The sequence below is a fragment of the Acomys russatus genome, chromosome 21, assembly GCF_903995435.1.
Source record: "Acomys russatus chromosome 21, mAcoRus1.1, whole genome shotgun sequence".
In the NCBI taxonomy this organism is placed as follows: domain Eukaryota; kingdom Metazoa; phylum Chordata; class Mammalia; order Rodentia; family Muridae; genus Acomys; species Acomys russatus.
In genome coordinates, this window is record NC_067157.1 from 41,378,809 (window position 1) to 41,401,430 (window position 22,622).

The following is a 22,622-nucleotide window of genomic DNA, read 5'->3' on the forward strand; positions in this document are numbered from 1 at the left end:
CTCAAAGCAATTTCATGTCAGGACTACTTGGTTATTGTAAAAAATTAGTACTGTTGTTCTCTGATTATGGGGGAAAAAAGGTTAATCAGTTTCAGTAATCAGCAAAAGACATTCAATAACAATTATTCTTTGAGTAATTTTACCTTTGAGCACATGGTGATATTATTTTGATTTCTATAGTCTCTTTTCATTAAATAATACGGCAAACCTGTATGCTATAATTAAGATGTTTCAAAACTACCCGTCTATTTACTATTGAACCCAAAGAGATTTTTTTTTAAAAAGCTGAATGCCTTATCTAAATAAAATTGCTTACGAAAACCACCAAATATATGTTGATTAGCAGGCCAGGCTTTTTAAAGCTACATATAATTAATCTAGGCCTTTTGATTACCTCATAAAAAAATTAAGTCACAAAATATGCATCAATAACAATTTCTCTTTTCCTCTCTCCCTCTCTCCCTCTCTCTCTCTCTCTCTCTCTCTCACACACACACACACACACACACACACAACTCCAACAGAAAAAAAAAGTACTCTGGGACAGCACAAAGCAGGTCTGGTTTAAGTGCTGGTGGAGGCTTCTGTATGCTTGGAGGACAGAGAACAACCTCGTTTAGGTATCATCTTCAGGAACACTTTCCATCTCTTTTGAAGCAGCATCTCTTGTTGGTCAGGAGGTCACCAACTGGGCTAACCTGGCTGTACAGTAAGCTACAGGGATCCATTTGTCGCTACTTCTCCAGCTCCAGGATTACACGTGTGAGCCACCAGCCTGGCATTTTTACATGTGTTCTGGAAACCAAACTCATACCCCTATGCATATATGGCAAATGCTTTACCATTACTCCAGCCCAGCTCCTCTTCAACTTCCATCTTTGGTAAAGTTCTTATCACTGGCTTATAACTATCACTTAATAACTTGACAGTTAATGTCACCTTTTGAATAGAAACATAAAAAAAACCTGACTCTTATCAGTTTTTCTGACAAATATTACCCACCAGTTTATTTTTTTAATTATCTTTTCTGGGGAAAAAACTTGAATAATTTATGCAAAACACACAAAAATTCAGTGCTTTATCTTTAGTGACTAAGGATAATTTGACTACTTTCAACACACAAACTATGACTAGCTATATAGAGGAGTTATTATCTAACATAATCGTGCAAAGATGTTAAATTATTTTGGAGATGCTAAAAACTGTGTAAGTATTAGTGAAAAAGAAAGTCTATTTCCCTTATCAGTGTACTCTGAAATGTTTTCCCTTGTGCTAAAGAATGGAAACTTCATTTTAGAATGAAAGAAAGGCTAAACATTTACTTCAAAACAGTAGTTCTCAACCTGTGAGTAGCAGGGACCCCAAATACTTACAATTGTAACAGTAGCAAAACTACAGTTATAAAGTAGCAACAAAATAATTTTATGGTTGGGGTCACCACCACATGAAGAACTGTATTAAGGGGACACAGCACCAGAAAAGTTGAAAACCAATTATCAATGAATTTTTACTGTTTTTCTACAGTGTGTTAAGGAATCATGTTTGTACACAAATTCACTTCTCCGTAGTTTATTACGTCACACTATATCTAATGCAATGGAACACATTAATAGAAAGTCTTGAAATGTTCTAAGGTAAGAACCTTCAAAATCCTATTAATAAACCTCAAGATAATAATTGTGAACATCAGATGTCAGACACACACATATGCAGCAAATGTATTTTTTTTTCCAGCTGTAGACACAACAAAATTTCATAAACCTTTAGGAAAATGTCTCAGTATTGGGAAGGATTTCCAAAGTAACATAGCATACTTGATTAGTTTATTTCCTTTTGGTTTTATACAAAATTCTTTCCCTAACAGTAAGAACCAAATATTCAGACAATAGTATTTGCCAAACTAACTTCCTTTTATTTAAATGTCTCTTCTCTTTCTGCATCTGGCAATTGGAAGAGTGATCCTATCAGGACACTTATTTCTCTTAAATTGTGTATCTTAATATTCTCAATCCTCAATATTCTAATAAAATTAGAAGTTCAAAACTATTAACTTCCAAACAATCTTTTAAAGAACACAAAGAAGTATATAAAAGGTATGTTCAAAAATAAACTGGCCTTCTTGTTACCATAATTTAAAAAAGGTTTCACTAGACTAAGGCTTTACTTATGAAATATTTTGGGGGAATCAGGTTTAGATTAATACTAAAAAAGCCTACTAGTACATTACTTTAGGCAAGTGGAATGAGCTGGTCAGAAGTACATCTGTTTTTAAAGGCACAGACAAAATTCTGCTTCATAATTATCAAGAATGTAAGACCACTTATAGCAACATTTAGACAACCAGACAAGCATAGTATCAGAAAAATTCTTTCCATGCAAACATTTTGTCTAGAGATTTGGCCTGACTACTTTCATTCAACTGTACTTAAGAACCAACTCTGCATGTCCTAATCCGATCCACTTCCCATGTGGTGTGTCACTCATGAAACACACTTAAAAGTGTTTGAATAGTCTTTCCTCACCATATTTAAAATAAACCCCATGTTTTAGTTGGGGATGGAAAACACAAAAAAATCTGGTTTACACAATCTATAAGTCAAATCTCTACAAATAAAACCTCTTATCAATATAGTAAAAAAAAAAAATCTCCCACACTTTCAATATGCATAGGAGTTTTGTTGAAAACGCCACTATTTTAGATATTACTAGGGCTCTCACATTAAATGTGACCAGACAGGTAAGAAAAGCAGCAGCACAAATAGTGTCAAAGACCAAGAAACAGACTCTTTACACGATAAACTGGAAACCTACACTTAGTACTTCTTATTCATGGGGTTCCTGGAATCCCTGCTAAGTGTCTTCACAGGATTTGAGTGTTTCCCTTCTTCTACACTCTTATTTTAAAAATCCTGGGCACTCACATGATTTGGTGACTACTGAAAAGAATGAGATGACTAGGCTAAAGGTTACTGATACTGAACTAAGATTTACACTGTAACTTGCGTTAAAGAAAATAAACATCAGTAAGATAGTAGGGCCATTTAAAATACTGCTTTGTTTTTTAAAGAATAATTCAAGTGACAGTACCCAATATATTTTGTCACATGCCTAGAAGATTAAGACAACATATATAATTTAACCCTTAGCCTTAACAAACTATGGCTCTTCACCAAACATGTACATACTCACATACTCACCTGAAGAACAGAGAAGACAACACGCCCACCACGCTTTCCTGTAAGGTTGCTCATGAGGTCTCACCCACAGACAACTAGTCCGCTAAAGAGTATTGAATGAGAGAAAGTTTCCAAGGGAAAAGTGCCCATATTGGTTATGTAATTCCAAGTGGTCAGCTTGAAATCATATACATATAATAGTTATGGACTGGGAGAGAGGCGTGCGCGCGCCACAAATTGAAGACAGCAAGAGAGGTACATGGAAAGTGCTGAAATGGAGGAAAGGGAAGAAATGATATAATTTTTAAATAAAAAAATAATAAATTTCCTCTTACTATGTATCTATTAGGATCACCTGGAAACTTAAACATATATTGTTACTTCTTACTGCAAGAGACCTCAAAGAAACAGACTAAAACTGACGAAGAGTATACAAGATGTCTCTGGTGAAGGAGGTTGCAAACAAAAATGAATTTAGATACTGTCCTCCATTCTTATGTTTGTTCTTTATCTTGCTAACTACCAAGATACAGAAATCAACAAACAGCTCAAATGACAAACCTATTAGACCAATGTAAAAAAGCATTTTTGTTTGTTTGTTTGTTTGTTTTTCGAGACAGGGTTTCTCTGTGTAGCCTTGGCTGTCCTGGGCTCACTTTGTAGACCAGGCTGGCCTTGAACTCACAGCGTTCCATCTGCTTCTGCCTCCCGAGTGATGGGATTAAAGGAGTGCACCACCATGCCCAGCCCCTAAAAAAGCATTTATTTTTTTCATGCCTAAGAGGTTCCCATTACATGTTTCAAAAAAAAAATTCATGACAGAGATTCTAGCTTTTCCCTATCGCCAGATGATGGGGGCCACTTTGAAGATGCTAAGTTGAAGAAGCAAAGTTTCACAAATTTTAAAAACTTAATGTTAGCCTGTAAAATCTGAGCCAAAAATAATAATCACCAGCCAGCAACTCTTAGAACGTGGGGGATGGCAACATTACAGAAACAGTATGATTGTACCTGGAATTTGTCACTGGAATTTGCCAAAGAAGTAGTAAAATTTTTTCAGATCAAAGTTTTGGTTTTTCTTTTTTCTTTTCTTAGTTCATAAGGAATTTGAATAAATGTACCAGAAAGAAAATATTTTCATAAAATATGGTGGCATAGCTAAAATAAGAACAGCAAAGTGTATGTAAAAGAAATACATGGTGGAGTACAGCTGTACACACTCAGGATTTCCCTAGGTCACTAAGCTTTAACAGTTCAGAGATTACAACAGAAGCCAGAGGAAAAGACAGGTAATTAGCAATTTGATCTTAAGGAGGAGTATGACGGGCAAAAAACCCCCAGAAAACAGCTAATGAAAAGAATATCGTTATAGATCATGCAAATGCTGTGGAATACTATTACATCTACACTTGGTATATGAATCAGATTCTGAGAATTATGAATTGCCTAATTTTGAGAAGATTTTGACATTAACTGAACATTTTCAAATGAACTACAATGATTCTGGAAGACTTTTAGAAATCCAGGATGCAGTTCATCCACATAGTATGTTAACAGAACATAATAGGTAATTATAAATTACTTATAGAGAAAAAAGCATGAAAGTTAGTGAACGCAAAAGGAGGTACTTTTAAAAAACAAAGGATGTAGAATCATAGAACATGGAAATGTGAGGAGAAATTGGAATCTCTCAATTTAAGATTGGTTTTTAAAAAGCCAAGCTCAACAAACAAGAAATACTCGTTTTTTAAAAATGAAAACCAAGGAAGTTACTTTCTAAAAAAAAAAAAAAAGCAATATAATAAAGAAATAATGTAGAAAGACTAATTTGTGTATTGTATGTGTGCAACACCTGCCAATAAAATAGCTATGGCCTATAGGAAAGGGTAGAATCGAAGGTGAGACATCCAGTAGGTAGAAAGGATTCTGGTATAGAGACAGGCACAGGGAGATTCTTCCTGGAAGATGTGAGGAAGAAAGACGCACGGTACCTGACCAGAGGTAACCAGCCACATGGCAGAATGAGATTAGTATAAATGGGTTATTTTAAGTTATGAGCTAGTCAGAGAAGAGCCTAGCTATATATATGGCCTAGGTATTTGTAAATATATTATCAGCTTCATGTGTCATTATCCTGGGAACTTGGGGCTGGAGGAAAAACACACACCCTGCTACAAAGTAACAAAACAACTAGTAATTTGTCTTAGAAAACAATGGAAATGAAAAAAAAATCTAAGAAATGAGTAAAGCAGAAAACAAGTGGCAGGTCTAGAACATTAAGAGAATCTAATAAGAAATCCTGCTGCCTCTTCACTCATCAGACAGAACTCAAGAATTCACAATCTGGAATCTAAAGTCTCTAAAATGGATTAAGTAATAATGAAGTAAAACTAGGAAAACATAAGAGATGTTTATCTGGAACAATTTGGCACCAATAAACACAGGAAGACTGAAGAGAACATGAAGATGGTCGATACCCAATTTCTCGCAGCAATGAAGCACAACACGTCTGTACTAAACTGGTGGACTGTCACTTTTTGCAGGTCTTTGTGACTCTACAGATGTTCCCTCTTCAAGAAAATTCGGTGACCACAACTTGAGGTCTTTGAATGAGAATGACAAAAGGAGCAGCTCAAGCACCTTTCTAGAACAGGATAGAAGAGAACCATCCTTCCATCGTATCAGCAGAACTCCCATTTTCAAATCTGCAATCAGAACTCTAACAATTCAGGAAGTCAAATAAAACAGAAAAATGAACATTTCTACCTGGAAGATTAAGAAGTATAAACTCATCACACAGGAGCAAGCCTAAGGAGGGATGGATGACCAGTGGGCAGCATTGTGAGGAATGAAGCACAGACGATCAGTACCAGACACACTATAGGCCATGTGCTTAAGTGTTCTGCTGCTGCGAAGCTTTATATATAGGTATATCTAATTTGGAACTCAAAATTTTCTTTTAAATAGAACCCTTGCTAACATCAATTTCCATGTCGTCATGTGTGGTGCTCAGTCTGGACAGCTACCTGCTCAGAGTCAGTCATGTTATAGTTTTTCATTTGAGTTTCAGGTTTCTGATATAATTCTTGTTTTTACTTTGGTGAAATACTAAGTTGTGTAGCTAACTTATTCATTTTAAGTTAAATACAATAATGTGTTGGTAAGGAAAACAAATTTTACACATTTTTAAAGTCCCTGGAGCTCTCATTTTTAAGAAATAGTCTTTCTTAATTTAATAAATAACTAATCTAATAATATTTTAACTTTCTTTTCAAGGCCATATCTTTAGTATATTTTAGAAAAAACTACTGCCTGTGATCACAGGAAAATGTTGAAAAACTTTGTGGTCGTTTCTAAATAACTTATGTGGCTGTGGCTCACAGTACTTTATAGCACTCAACAAACATCCTGAGCTTGTCATCCAAACACTTGACCTCATATGGTAAAAGGACCAGAGAAAAATACTTTTTATGACATTATAAACTTGTAAACCCAATGTCTAACTTGCTTTAACTTATATTTTTAGTATTTTCTTAAATAAGAATATAACATTGCTACTTTACTTACCACATGGTTGATCCCAATTTTTGTAAAACATAGCCATTGTATTTTTAAAGATTTATTTATTAAGGCTAAAATTGTTTCATCAAGCAAACATTTGAATTTTCAGTTCCTATGTCTCCCTAAGTTGCCTTCACATGAATGATTGATGGATAAAATGGCACCGATATCAACAGCATTTGAGTATTATGCACCATGAAGAATGAGTCGTTTTCCTACCCAGTTTCATATAAAATTCCGTCCTATCTCTGTGTCTGTAGCTGTAAGATTAAAGCTTTAGCAGGCATCCACTTCTGGGTATCTGAAACTGACTGCAAGAATAACAGGTTGAGAAAACAGATTGAGTTATGCTTGACTCCTTTGGAGATGGATGCCTTGTGCTTGATTATTGTTTTTGACCCAGAATAAGGTCTAGAAATATTTATTTGAACAAAATTAAAAGGTAGATAGAAATAGTTTTATGTACACACACTGTTATTAAAATATCCAGCTCATTCAGTTGAAAATGAGAAAAAATGTTAAATATCTCAGTGTGGAAATAAATTTAAGTTTACAAACCATGAATTTTTAAATTTACAAACATAAAACAAAAGGTTAATGCTTGTGTTACCTAACTAAAGACACATCCTACAGGAAAAAAAAATTTTTTTAAAGTTATATTCTGTCGTATTTGATTCCTATTTCTACCTTTTAAAAAAACAAAAGGCTTTTTTGTTTGTTTTTTTTTTTTTTTAATGCAATTCAGCCTCATAGTTGGAAAAGAAACTTAAGCACCGAAATTATGAATTCTAAGTTAAATGACAGGTAAGGCAAAGCTAACGATTCATCTTTACTGCAACACTCTTGCCAAAAAAAAGAAAAAGAAAAAGAAAAAGAAAGCCTCAAATAGAGAATTCATCTCTAATGCCCAAGGAACAACTGTTCCCAGTCTGACTACCATATATGAACACTAACTACCAAGTACTCACAAAACACTGTAAAAGAAGGCACACTTGGGCTTTCACATTAATAACCATGTCAGCTTATCAATATCAGAATTTATCTGAACAAATCACTTAAGTCCCTGTCTTTGAAATTTACTTCTAAATATTGTAATGTATATATGTTCATTTCTTTAAAATAAGCATTGCATGGATATGGTATAAATTAATTTCAAAACTAGGTGTGTTGACCTTTTCATTACCATATTTGATCTTTACAAAGACAGAACTCTTAACTTTCTGACAGAGAAATATGTGAAACCTAACTGTGGAAATGTTTCAGAAAGATTATCAACCAAGACAGGTATATGCTTGATGTTACTTTACAAAGACTTTGAAATTTCACATTTTTAAATGTCTTAAAACAATGCCAGTATATTTTTACAAACATCAAAAGCCGAACATTTTAAAGTCCCCTCAAAAAGTCAAACCCTTTGTATTCTTAATATTTGAAGTTTATTCAAACAATATGCCAAACTCAAACTTATAAGTGAGGTATTTTTCTTTTCAAACATTAGATATCTAGAAAATATAAAACACCATGAAAATTTTCAAGTTAAATTCACAGGCTTGCTTTGTTTTTACATTAATCTGTCATATAATACATTGTGCCACGACTCTTCAGATACAGTATTTAATGAAAAAAAAACTGCATATGATTGTTTTTTGCATGAGTTGTAAGAACAGAAGATAAAGACATCTTTGTGAGTTGTTTTAAAAGCATGAAGTCATTACTGTGCCTTTGTGTAAGTACTGGGAATCACCTGTGAGCAATAATTACAAAAGTACCAGAAAACCTTGGTAGCAACTTATGGCAGTGTTTACACAACTGAAAGTGTTAAGTGAAAAATCTATGCAGCAAAAATTTGAATCAAAGTTTTGCTCTTTGATAACATGGGGCTTTGACCCACAGAAAACAAAGAATTAATTTTTTGGTCAAGATTCTTTTTAGTTTGATAAGCAAAAAATTTCAGAACTTAAATGTGCACACCATTAAAAATACTTATTTTGATAATTATGCAGATAAAGATTAGATCACCCTGTCTAGCAAGTTCCAACAATTTCACACATTTCAAATATTAAGGCATTTTTTCCAACTAATAGTACATTATAAAAATATATGTCACTCCAAAACAGTATATACATAGTGACGATAAATTTAGCTAGTTGTAATCTTTAATACATTAATATGTGTCACATACTACAAAGAACTCATACCAGGTGCTTGCATGTATGTGCAAGTAGAGTCACAGTTCTAAAGTACAGGTTTTAAAACTGAGCGCAGGGAACGTCCTTCTTTAGTAAGCTCTCGGGTTACACACATACACGGCAATGGGATTGCTTCCTCCCGCTTCTCTATAATATTGTAACTGCATTTCTTCAAGTGATCAGCCATGCTTAGGATGTCAGCAAATTTCCATTCATTAACAGAGCAAAATGCAGTACTGAATCGCCATACCTAGGAGAAAATTCTACTTCAGATTAAATAATCCAATATACAGAAAATCAGAATGTCCTTTTTGGTCTGTTCTAGCTGCATATAGTTTTCTATTACTAGAAAAACATAAAACATAACGTACATTTCAAATATCTAAGAATTAAGAGGAAATCCAATATTATTCATGCTTTTCAAACATTTATAAAATGACTCTTATTAGTTCAACCAAAAGAATAAAAATCAACATCAAAAATAACACCAAGCCTGACATACAGAGTATTTTTTTTTAAATCATCATTTATCAATTCACAGCCACTTCCTAAAATATCATGTACTGCACACTATTATGTTTGCTATCCAACTGGCTGTATATAACTACTTAGAATCTAAAGATGGTGATGATCCAAGTATCTTTCTTTTCCTCTCCAGGTTTTTCTTCCATTCCTTTTACTCCATAAGGAAGACTAAAAATACTTTTGGGTCTCAACCTGTGGGTGGCAACCCCTGTGTGGAGCAAACCACCTTTTCACAGGGATTACTACCTAAGACCATCCAAAACACAGACATTTACATTATGATTCATAATAGTAGCAAAATTACTGTTATGGAGTAGCAACAAAAACAATCTTATGGTTGGGGTCACCACAACATGAGGAACTATATTAAAGGATTACAGCATTAGGAAGGTTGAGAACCGCTGTTCTAAACTATTGTGTAGTAAATTAGCTTATCTTTTCACTATGTACCAGCAACAACAGTACCCAAAAATAATAAAAACATAATATGTACTTCAATTGGGTCAAAATGTTACTGAATCTCTCCACTCAAAGAGTTTGGGTAAAGATAGTCATGGAAGCTCATACTCTCACCCTTGCAACTCAGGAGGCTAAGAAAACAGGATCACCAGACAGGGCTACATAGCAAGGCCTTGTTTAAAAACAGTAAAATCCTATTTTAAGCACTACTTCTGTAAAATCTTATTGGCCCAACAATGCTGTGCCTTGCCCCACTTTTACACATAACACTTCTGAATGTAAGTGATAATCATGAATGGAGAGTGGGGGAGAAGCACATGAAAAGGATGCTTGAAGCAGAAGTAGCTGAAGCATCTTAGTATAGCCAAATGTCTAATTAATTAAAGAACACTGAATATACTCCTTTGGTATCCATGGATTTGGTTCTGAGACCCTCACAAACACCAAAAATCTGTGATGCTCAAGTACCTTACATAAAATGGTATATCCACTTTCTCGCATAAACTTTAAACCATCTCTAGGTTACTTATAATATATAATACAATGTAAAGTGTTATGGACTTACAATACATTGTTTAGGGGGATATAAACAATAGACAAGGAAAGTTTATGCATGTTCAGTACATTTTTTCCCTAAACAATTTGTATCAGCATTCGGTTTAATCTATATGACGGGAAAGCAATAAAGACAAAAGGCCAGCTCCACATGGTAAGCAACAGATACTCTGCAAAGTAGCAGTACTGCAGTGAGGGCAGACTCCCGACAATTTCTCAAGGAAGGAGGGTAATAATGGTTTCCAACATAGCCAGATGCCTTAATACTCTGTGACAATAGAATTTTTCAGCTGACAAGAGCAACCATCACTGTTGCCAAGCCTGTTGGCACAGGCCTGTAATCTCAGCTACCCAGGGGATAAGGCAGGAAGGAGGATTACAAATTCAAGTCCTGTCTAGACTACTGAGTAAATTCAAAGCCAGCCTTGTTAATTTGGCACAACTGTCCATTACGGTCAAGAGGAAAAAAGGGCTGGGAATCAGCTAAGTATTTGTATAGCACACAAGAACCCCTAGGCTCAAGCCCCAGTACCACAATAAATGAATATTTGACAAGTTACTGTTTCTTCTGTAAAGTAGAGGCAGTAACAGGTTAATGAAAATAATGTAAAAATGCCTAGTATATAGCACATTGCAAGTACTTAAGTGTGAATATTAGGGAAACATATCCAAAAGCAAGAAATAAACATCAAAACTGTAAGTCAATGTAGCTAACATATGAAGTCAAAGGAGGAAACTGAGGAGGTAAGGCTACAATTATGACACATTTTAAATGTTTCTTTAAGAGGCCTGTTTCTATCCCTGATCAGTGGGTAAATACTAAGTCTTAAGCACTACATCAACTATAATAAATATACTTAAATATATATAATTGCAACTTTTATAGAGAAAATATGTTGGAGAAGAACCCAACTGGAAGTAGAACCTGGAAGGGAAGCTATGTTAGTAATCCAGAAACAAAGGGGAGATGGTGAGGCACTCCTAAGAGGTATGAAAAGGACCAATCAACTACAATTTGGGACAGGAGAGTCAACCCTAACTACCAAATCCCTGGTTTAGGCAGTTCAGTAAACAAAAACGCTGCTTCTTGAGATTAAGTGGGTAGCGGGGCAGAGTAAGCTGGACATGTTAAGTGTGAGGAAGCTGTGGAAGCATCAAGCACAGACGCTCAGGAGATATCTGAATACTGTGGTTTAGACTCAGCAGAGAAAAACAGGAGCATACTGATATTGAATCTGTATAAACGATAGCAATTTAATTTCAAGACTGGGTCTCTGTAGAAATTTCCCAGGAAATATTTCGTTCCATATATAAATACTAAGGGCATATATAAATGACTAAGGGCAAAGGCAATTACAATGTCTTATTCCAAAGGACAGAGACATATCCAATCATCTAGAAAAATCAAAATACTCAAATATACCTAGCTGAAGAAACTCTGTCACCAGAATTCCCTGTTTGGGGGAAAAAAAAAATTGTTGAGTCTCATGAAAACAAAGAAGTAGAAACCAATTAAAAAAAAAAAAGACTTTGAAAGCAGTAAGTAAAAGACAAAAATCTAAGGATCAAGATAAACTTCCATGGATCTGAATGCTGTGCGAGTTGTTACATACAGATTTACATTGTGGGCCTTTAGTTACAACACCTGTGATGTCGGAGTGCCTCAAACAGAAGAAGCCAGGCAAAAGTACCAAATTACCTTCTCAATTTTCTAAACAACATGCATCCCCTTTGCAGGAAGTCTAATAGAGTTACAAACCCTCTAACCTGTCCATCTCACTTCAGCCTCACCCGCCCATTAAGGCTATCACCCAAGTGGTTTGCTGGCCACCTATTAGGATGACTGTAGTAACATACAGTTACTTTTCCCCCTCATCCCGAAAAAGACACTATTACTAATGGAGACAATTGAAGGCCAAAGGAAATCCTCTCCTAGAGTCCTCAACTGTCTTATAATGAAAGTGTTTCAGCCCAAATTAAAAGATGTGTGTGAGAGCAGAATTGAAGGAAAACTGGTCATCTGAAGACACAGAAACATTAGAACAGAATTTAGATCCAAGAAATCTATGATATACCAGTGATTGTGACTAAGAAGTTGACAGAATTTAGTCTTTTATTATCACTTTTAAAATGTTATTATATTGACTTAACACAGTGTAGGATGTGGTCACTGTGTCCGAAAGTCATTAGATATAACATTTTAATAAGTGCCTACTTTATGTTAAGAAAGAGGTTGATAAGTTAAAAAATTAAACTAACCTTTTCTTTTATCTGCCATGATGAATTTCCTTCTGGATACTTCTTTTTCCCCCACTGCAATATCACCATTCCACGAGATTGAAGAAGGCTGCCACACACATCCCTCATTAGCCTGGATACACATGCAAGCTGGCATAAGCTGAAGCCATCAAGAAAGGCTGCAATATGCTGTAGTACCTCAAAAGGGAGACTACTTAGATGGTCACTACGTAATCCCAACACACAGTTTCTGGAAGGCTCTTCTAGAACTGTAGATATACATGGCTGAACTCCAAATGACCTTAAATGGCGGTCATGTATAACCTTTGCTCCTTGTGTTGATGGGCAAAATCTACGCTGAGAATAGGAACAACCATAATAAGCTAAAGGACATCTCTGTTCCATCCATCCATTGAGCCCAGCATGAATGTCACCATGCACGTTCTTAAAATGGGAAGAAAATTCTTTTCTTCTAAATAACTGTCCACATACAAAGGTAAACATTGAACGCTGCTTAGGCTGGTACCTAGCAACACATTCCAAAACTAAATCCAGCCCAAGGGTCTGAAAAGGGCTTGGATTTGAAAGCTGTGGATTGGCATGATCACAAGCTGAAGCTGAAGCTATTTCTCCAACCATTGTATTTGTAGCTAATATTGCAGATGGAAGTGAGAAAGTCTGTGTCCCAAAGTCAATGTGATAAACATCAACCATGCGGCTATCAGATATACCCCTTCCACCTGGAGAATCTCCCAGACAAAATAGCAGTGCTGCTGTAATCAGATCTATTCCTTGGAGGCCCATGGGATCTTCTGCAATTTCCAAATCTGATGTATCGACTGCTTTGTCTTCCTTTGGAATATACCACGAATTAGGAAGAAATTTGAATGAAGGAGCATGACTGAAAGGTGAGCCATCAAGATCCTTCAAGTCCCCTAAGTCCACCTTTCTCCAACACAAGCCCTCCTCATTTTCATCTGGTGTGAGGGTATGCTGAAATGTGCTATCTGGCAAAGTATTAAAAGGACTTATTTCCCTAAGCTGTGCTGCTAGTAAAAGTGAACTGGAAGGTTCTGAAGTACCATCTGCTGCTGCACATTCTCCATTTGTTATGTTCCTTTCTATGGAATCACCATGAGAAGTCTGATCATGCTCTTTGACCTGTGTACACACACTTTCCAGAGGAAAGCCATTACAAAGAGCAGAAGTACCACAAGCACTTGTATTTAAGTCGCATAATAAATCACTTGAACCATTCTGTTCAGCCTGCGCATTCTGACTTGTGCCATTATAGTCAACTCCACCTACTGCCCCTATCTCATCTTCATGAAGGTGGTCCTGGTCTTTTAAGTTTCTGTCTGGGAAGCTTTCTCTGTTACTCTCCTCCTCATCCATTTCATTTGTGGTAGCAGGAATACTTGTATTTAACATGCCAATGTCTCTTGTGGCAGAATTCAGGATATCTAAAGCAGCGGCCAAACTTCGAGTTGTTTCTACAGTAGCTTGATAAAGTGCACCATATGACTCTTCATCGACAGATACCAACCCATTAGTATGCGGCATTTCCTGAACACTTGATTTCACTGAGATTTGTTCTCTAGGTGCAGGGATTTTATCAGCTGTTTTTGACATCATGGTGGATACTTTGAGAGATTCCAAAAGCATTCTTTGATCTTGAAGAGCCAAAGCCATATCTAATTGCGCCACTTCATCAACATCTCTGCTTAGATTTTCGTATGATTTCCGGTCTGAGTAACTAACTGGCCATCGGTTCCACTCCATAGTACAGCACACCACACTTGCAGGACACGTTTCTAGATGTTCCGCAACCTTATTTCGTGCCAGGGTAAATGGACATCCAAAGTTACTATTTAAACAAGGTACTCGTTCAAAGGGACACAAGAGTCGATGCTCATCAACTTTACAAGAATGGAAAACTGCTCCACAAACCAATGGACAACCAATCAAATCACAGGAAACCCCAGGCTCTGGTCTGGTCATACACCTTCTACTGACACAATTCACACAGTGCGAGTGCTGCTGTACCTCTTCTTCCATAATGGACAGTCCAGCTCTAGTTTTGAAATAGAAAAAGGTAAAGACATTAGACTAAAAAACAGATGGATTTTTTTCAAAACTGTATAATAAATCAAACCACTGATATATTTGATAAATATACATTTTTGAGAATTAAACATATAAAGTACGTACATTGATTTAGTTAATGTGACATGATTAATACATCTTAAAGGAACTTATACACTTAGAATACTCAAAATATAGTAATGTACACTAAATTAATTCTAATATAAGTGTTACCTCCTAAATTTCAGAGACTACTATAGATTTTAGCTTTTAAATTTCAATTAGCCCAATTCTGACATGGCCTGATTGCAGACTTTCATCATGTTGCTGAGAATAGTCTGCATTTCATTATGACATTTAGTCAAATTTTTATTAGTTCTTTACTCCCTCTAATCATATAATGAATTCATGTTTACCTACTTTATCTACTGATCTCTGACACATTCATAATAAAGTCTACAAATTATCAAAAGCTTAACTAAAATTTACAGGAACTTTATCAGGAAAATAAAAGCTTTAGCTCAAGCTCTGCAGCTTCTGTCCTTACCAGAGGGCCAGCTCTCACCCACTTTATTAAGTGTGAATTTGTTGCTTATTACTAGGTACAGGGAATGGTGTTCCCTCTGGCAATATATAGATTAGTAAACTGGTACCTCCTCTTAAAGCAAACACAAGGAACATCAAAAACAAAACCAGATCATATTATATGATCAATACAACAGAAGGAAAATGGTAGAACAGAGAAGATAATTCGCATAGGAATGGGCCAGGCACGGTAAACTAGAAAGAAAGATACATTCATTTTTGAAGTAACAGCATATGAAATGACAAAACATGTTCATTCTTCCTAATACCAATGGGTTGTGGTGAAATGTAAGAAAGTTATGGGAAATGAGGCCAAAGGGAATTGGGCCAATCATGAGTGTTATGTGCTAGTCTATGGAACTCATTCTTTTAGTAAGCGAAAGTCGTTGATAATTTTAAGGGTAGAGAAACACTATCTGACACAATAAGAGGGATTAAGGATATATCTCATCTTAAAACTGATTAACATTTCCTCAAGCAAAGTTTATACCAAAAATTTAACTGAGCTTATTCAATGCACCTTTCTTTCTAAAATCTTCAACTGCTCTCTTCATTTCTATTAGTGGTAGAAATTAAACAATACCTGTCTTTTACAGGTATTATCAAAAGGGCTCTTTTCATTCTTTGCTTCATCACCTTTGCCGTATCATTAGAGTGACTAAGTCCTCCTCTCGGACTGTGAAATCCTTCCTCACTTCCATGTTGTCACACTTAACCAATTTCCCGTCTACCCCTCAAGGATATCTTTTCTTAAATATTAGTTTTCTTCAGGATTTCATGTCATTTCTTGTTTACACCATGTATTCTTCCTGGGTATGCCAGGTTTTTCCAACTTTCATTTGCCATCTATAGGGTGAAAACTCATCTGTACATACTGTCTAAAGATCTAAACCGTAGATCTCTGCAGCTATTATGTATTTCCACCTGTAGATCGCAGAGGCAATGCAACTCAATGGCTTCCAAACTAAACTACATTGCAGGACATAATATTCTAAATGAAAAATTCATAGCCTATTTTCTTCAATAAGTGCATATGGCAGCTAAATCTCTTGCATTTATTTCAATAAATTCTAGGTTAGTTTCAATGAGTAATCACTCCACAAATCATTACAACTTTTCTCTGGTTAAAGACTAACACGCATTCCTCAAGCAAGCATAGTAAGAACCAAGCTGTTGTTAAGAGAGCTCTTCTTTAGTAGTAGAAAAGTCATGAGTGGGATGTTCTTGATAATATGATATTCAACGACGCCATGGAAAAAAGTATACAGTCAACACCAAATTATGTTTAAATTGTGCTTAAAAATAACAGAATGGGTTAAATACTTTTAAATGTTATTTTCTCACAAATTCCATAAGCAAATATTTACTCTAAATTTAAACTAGTTGTACTAAAAGAACCAGAAGAGAGGAAATGATTGACTAATTGTGGCAAATATTTATAATTAAAGCAATTAAAAGTGCTTAATAAGAATCAAGACAACTCTTACTGAAGGATTAGATTGTGAAAACAGCTGGAGCTTATTTTTGCAACAAAGCTGAGTTCATCTCACATGTTAGAGGTTACGCTTGACTGTTGTTAAGAGAGAAACCTAAAAACAAGCACCCTTTCAACAGTGCCCACTGATTTCAGAACTTGACGTGCCAGAGACACCATCAGGCAAAGCATATATTATTACTTAATTCAAAGGTTTAAAATGATAACCACTGTAGTTCTGACTCACAAACAAAAACAGTATCAACTTGCATAGATAGATGTAGAGGCTCTTGAGTTTCAAAATAAGTAGCCTCTTCCACAATAAAAGTAAAATAAAATAAAAATGTTTAAAAATGCATCCATATCAACAGTCTATAGTGCTTTACTACTTTTTAGAGTAGACTTAGAAAATGGGTAATATCAGTTGTATGCCTATTTTACCCTCTTAACCTATACCAAGTCAGTTTCTTACGACTCAGAGACAAACAGTGTTCGGAAGTAGTGAGTGACTTACCCAAAGTCATCTATCTAGTTAAGTGACAGAGTGGGGACTTAATGTACCTCTCATCAATATTTATGTGGAACAGCAGACATGCTTACTTATAGCAATTTAGGAACTTAACGTAGTTCTTTACCAACGGGTGATTCAATTTTAAGATGTTATTTGAGAAATGACAATTACACAATTTTGCTTGTAGTTTATTCTACCACCACACTATGAGTAAAAATCTTTTAGCTCTTTATAATTATTAGATCACATTACTTTGCTTTGACCACATGTTTTAAGTATGAACATACGAAACAGTATGAATTTAATCATTCTCAACGTCTCTATACAAAGTATGAATCTAGGACAAGTCCACTTTATAATTAAATACACAAAGAAAAAAAAAAAAAAGATAGCCTTTCTGGGGAGAGAGACTTGCTTCAAACTTTAAAACTCTTCCAGATCCACTCTCTTTCTAATTAAAATCATTATTTTAATATGTTAAATGCCTTCATAAGGTATTTAGATTGTTCATGAATCCTGTGGATAGGCTTTAAAACTTCAATCCTTAATTTATCAGTTGAACAGTGGCATTGCAGGCCTAGGTAAAATTATGGCTTTTAGTTCAAGATGAGCTCCATTAAACTCAATGGTGTTTTTAAACATGCCAAAATCAATTTCTATTAAGCTATACTTAAAAGAATTACTGAAAAACTTTCATGAGACTAAAAATTATTTGTAAATAATGGACACAATAGTTTTAGTTTTCTCTAACAGAAATTAGTTGCCAGCTCATACTCTATAGCTGATGAGCAACCCTTAAAAATAGTTTTAAGACATGGCATTTTTACACACAATGAAACAAAGAGTGTGTCATTTAAGGCACAGAGACAGTACCCTCAATATTTCTCAAAACTCACTAAAATATATAAAGGGACAATATGATTGTAAACTAGCACAATTTTAAATATGCTAAGAAAAGTTGTTTAGTACAATTTATGGCTATTTCTAATGTCTATCTGTTTCTAAGACACACACACAGATACACACACCTCTCCCTCTTCAAAGCCACATGTCTCAGCTCCAGTCTCAGCCTGTGGCCCTCCCCCAGAAGCCAAGGCAAGGCGTGAGGCTCATGCTTACTATGTGCTGCACTCTCCATCGCAGTGCTAGACAACTGAAATAAGCTACCGCTCTTTCTCAGAACCAGCTTTATAGGAAAACTATACTCTCCAGGAACACCAAAAGTACCTCTGTCTCGTACATTATGTTTCCTGAATTCACAATTGTGCTTGTTTGATATTGACTTGTATAAATGCATGAATAAAATAATAATTCAAGAAAATATATTCCCAAACAGGTATTCTTGATTTCATGGAAAATATACCGTGACATGATAAAAGCTTACAGATCTATTATTAGAAAATTAGTTTCAAACAAAATACATACCTCAGTCAGCCATACAGAGCTAATGGTGGTCAAATACTTACTAAGCACTCAGCTACTATGTCCCAGACATCTTATATGAAGATTGAAACCTAACTTTTAATAAAATCAAATGATGGGAAAGGTAAATCAAAAGGGAACTTCAATTTTGACCTTTTAAAAAATTAGAAAAATGAATATATAAAGAAGTGCTAGGGTTAAAAAGAAAGACAATGGTTGCTGTCTGTACATGAAGAGGTTCCTCAAGAGGGCACCATGAAAAACCAGCTCAAAATATGAAGTTGCATCAGCCTACCTTGTTGCTTAGTATTATATTTTTGTTATTAGAGGAAACAGAATTCTACTAAACATGTTCTAATGTAAGGCTGATGTAGACCCAGTCTTGTTTAATTAATTAGGATAAGGAAATCTATTAACAAAAATCAACAAGTACTGCGCAGTAAATTGAAACACCTGATGACCCAGTGTCAAATGGGTGCATTTAGTCTTGAGGATAACAAATCTAGACCTCAGTCATTTATCTGTTTGTAAAGCGCAGCAGTGGCCAGATACAGAGCTCAGAATAGAGCACTTACCTAGCAGATGCAAGGGCTTGGGTTCTGTATTGAGCACAGTAACACGATGAAAATACATTTGCCACTAAATTCCCAACTCAAAGCACATAGTGACAACAACCCAATAATGTTCTACATTCATTATACTGTGTGGTAACACACAAAATACATTGATCAAAAGTAACTACAGGGAGGAAAACTTTTTTTCAGCTAACACTTCCAGGTCAGTTTATCCTGGGAAGTCAGGGTAGAAATTCAAGCAGAAACCATGACAGAATGCTGCTTTTTGGCTTGCTCACTGTCTGATACTCAGCTGGTTTTCTTGTACATAGTCCAGACCTAGGAATGGTTCTGCCCACAGTGCCCTGAGACCTCCTCCATCAACTGATAATAAAGGGAATCCAGCACTGACATTCCTGCAGGCCAGAGTGATCTAGTGATTCCTCAACCGTGGCTTCTTCTCTCAAGAGGACTCAAGGTTTTGTCAAGTTGACAGCTGAGGGTAACCAGGGCAAATAGCTAAATAGTTATACTCTCTCTCTTAGGAAACTTTGCTTCTGGCTTTATAGAAAAACGAACTAATGATATGGAAATTTACTTTCATGTTCTTACTCCTCCAGATGTAATATAATCAAAACATGTATCTGTCATTTTTAAGCCTTGTCATGGTTGAGAATTTTAAAATTCAAACTACTCATAATTTTCTCCACTAAACAAATGAAACAATCATAGACTTAGGTCAGAAATTAAAACGTTTAGGCAAGAACCTATCTAAATTAATACACAAGTACAAATGGGTCTACCTAAGTGGCAGGACCCAGTCTAAGATGGCAAGAGGGAGTGGGATCTGTGGAGCCGCAGCTTTTGACCTTGAGGCAATTATTCTACTTTGAAAACATTTCAGACCTTCTGAAAGGTTGAGTACAGTTATTTTTGTGTCCAATAGCATATAAACATAGTTACCTCCAAGTGGCTGTACTCATTTACACTTAGATACAACTACTTCTAAATGTTACTTAAATTTATAGAGCTTACTAAACGCAGTCATATGAGGAACTACTCTACCCAGTGCTAACATTAACCATTCTTAGAAAAAGAGACACCTTTCTGATTAAAAAAAAAAACTAGGTTTTAATTGAGGTATACTCAGGTGCAACACTTTCCTATTAGTATGCACAATAAATAAGCAACTACTTCAAGTCGAATCTTACCTATCTCATCACAATTAATATGAAATTTAATAATATTTACTCAGTCTTTTTAACTTACATTTTTATATCATTCAATGTGTAAATACAATGGCTCTCCAAAAAAGTCTGTAAGAATAATTCCTTTTATAAAAATAAGCAGCAGTCTTAGAAACTTATTTAAAAGATTATCCAACAGTCACATTTTAGAAGCATGCTATATCAAATAGTAAACACATTAACTAAAGCCTGTTTGGGTGACCTTAAAGGACCTTTCCAACCATACAAGAAGGGATAGCAACTATTTTTATACACTATTACTTTTTAAAGTATATTTTATTCAAGTATTTTATATTTTAAAACAAAAAAATATACCCCCCAACCCAAACCTAAAACATTCAGATTCACTGGATTAAAATTAAACAAATGGCATATACAGGCAAACTTCAGTTTCTTAATCTGTTCATAAAACACCTACTTTTTCTAGAATCACACACACACACTCTCTCTCAAAGTGTATGTCACTATGTTAAGTATCAGGTACAAACTAGCCATCTAAGAGGCTTGCAAAACATCATGTCCCCAACTAAAGTTCTACAGCAAGAAACAGTGACTAAGCATAAAGAACAGTGATTCAACGAAACCGTATCGGGAATACATGCTTTAGAAAACTCAAACAGGAATACTTCATGCTATTCTTTCTTTTTGCCAGTCAACATGAGGTTGTTTAGGAAAACTTTATGTAAATGTAACTTACTATGTCTGAAATTTAGTAGGAAGCAAATGAAACATCCAAAACTTTTTTGAGACTTCGTTTTTAAAAACGTTAACCCTCACTGGTACCAGAATGCTCCAAAATAACTTCATCTTGGATCACAGTCAACAAAGCAATCATGGAAGAAAAGGTCAATTCCTTCCCAAGTATCTTTTATCCGGGATTTACCACAGGGCTCAACAGAGGGAGAGGGGAGCAGGACAGAGGCCGCCATCGGGTGGCTTTGATGAATCCACCGTGCGTGGACTTCCAATCTGGGACTCCACGAGCTGGACCCCACTAATTTGGGGGTGATTCCCCACATCTCCCTTTAACAGGGGCCAAGGCTAAGCCTCCGCGCCTCTCACTTCCATGAATGGAAAAGTTACCAACTTCGCCCATCCCGCCGAGACAGTTGGAGATGCCTCGCAGTCCTTTAACCCGTTTGCGCCCACACCTCCCAACAAGTTCCTAGGAGGCCGACCGTGCGAGCCGCGCTTTCCGGGGGTCCACGGGGCTCCCCCGCGCACACGGTGAGAGGGTGGGCTCATCGGGGTCGGCGCCCCCCGGGGGCTCAGGGCGCCATTTGCTGGGCGCCTCCAGGGCGGGCCATACAGGCGGCCCGGCGCGGTCCTGCGTCCCGAGCGAGCATGACACGAGTCGCCGAGCTGCGCCGACTCCGCCGGGCCCGCCGCCCCCTCGGCCCGCGCCGCCCCGGCCGCAGCCCCGCCGCCCGCGTCCCCGCGCCAGCCTCCCCGCGGCCTCGCCATACTCACCGGCCCGCGCGGCCCCGGCTGCCCTGGCCGTCGCGCCCCGCAGCTCCCGCACCGTCCCCTGCACCGAACCGCGCACCGAGCCCGGCCCGTCCGACTGCTCAGCGTCTCTGCCCCAGCCGGACAGCCGCCTTTTCTCCTCGGCCTCCAACCGCCACCGCCCTCTTCGCGCGCCCCGCCCCGCCCCGCCCCCTTCCCGGCCCGGCAGGCAGGCGGGCGAGCGGGCGCGCGCGCGCACGGCCGGCGGGGACGCGCACGCCGCCCTCTGCCGCGGGCGGCGACCTGGCGAGGCCGTGCGGGGAGTGCTCCAGTGGGACGCCCTGTGGGGTGCGTCCCGGTCTGTCCCTGAGGTGCTCCCGCAAGGCTCCCACTGTGCTCCCAGCCCCGGTTCGGCCGTCGAACCTTTGAATTTTGTGGAAGGAATCCCAGAGCCCCTGTAACAGGCACTGTGGGAGACGCAGGCCCGAGGAGCGCGACCCGCCCGCTCGCTCGCCCGCAGCTCGCACTCGCAGGAAATAGGTCAGCTCCTGTTGTCTGTGGTAATTGCCAGCACCTCACGTGCCCGAGCCCTGTG

General features: G+C 37.1%; 1 protein-coding gene across 2 annotated transcripts; it reads right to left on the reverse strand.

The window, feature by feature from the left end:
• Window positions 1–8,359: 8,359 nt before the first annotated feature.
• Fbxo30 (F-box protein 30) lies at window positions 8,360–22,208 on the reverse strand. Of its 2 annotated transcripts, none has more exons than XM_051164571.1 (3): window positions 22,052–22,208; window positions 12,725–14,777; window positions 8,360–9,176 (listed from the first exon to the last, which is right to left on the reverse strand). In XM_051164571.1, the coding sequence occupies exons 2-3, from the start codon at window positions 14,759–14,761 to the stop codon at window positions 8,973–8,975; spliced, it is 2,241 nt and encodes a 746-aa protein (XP_051020528.1). In that variant the 5' UTR covers window positions 14,762–14,777; window positions 22,052–22,208; the 3' UTR covers window positions 8,360–8,972. The 2 variants fall into 2 exon arrangements, with proteins under 2 accessions (XP_051020528.1, XP_051020529.1); XM_051164572.1 differs by lacking the exon at window positions 22,052–22,208 and adding an exon at window positions 21,279–21,531.
• Window positions 22,209–22,622: the final 414 nt, after the last annotated feature.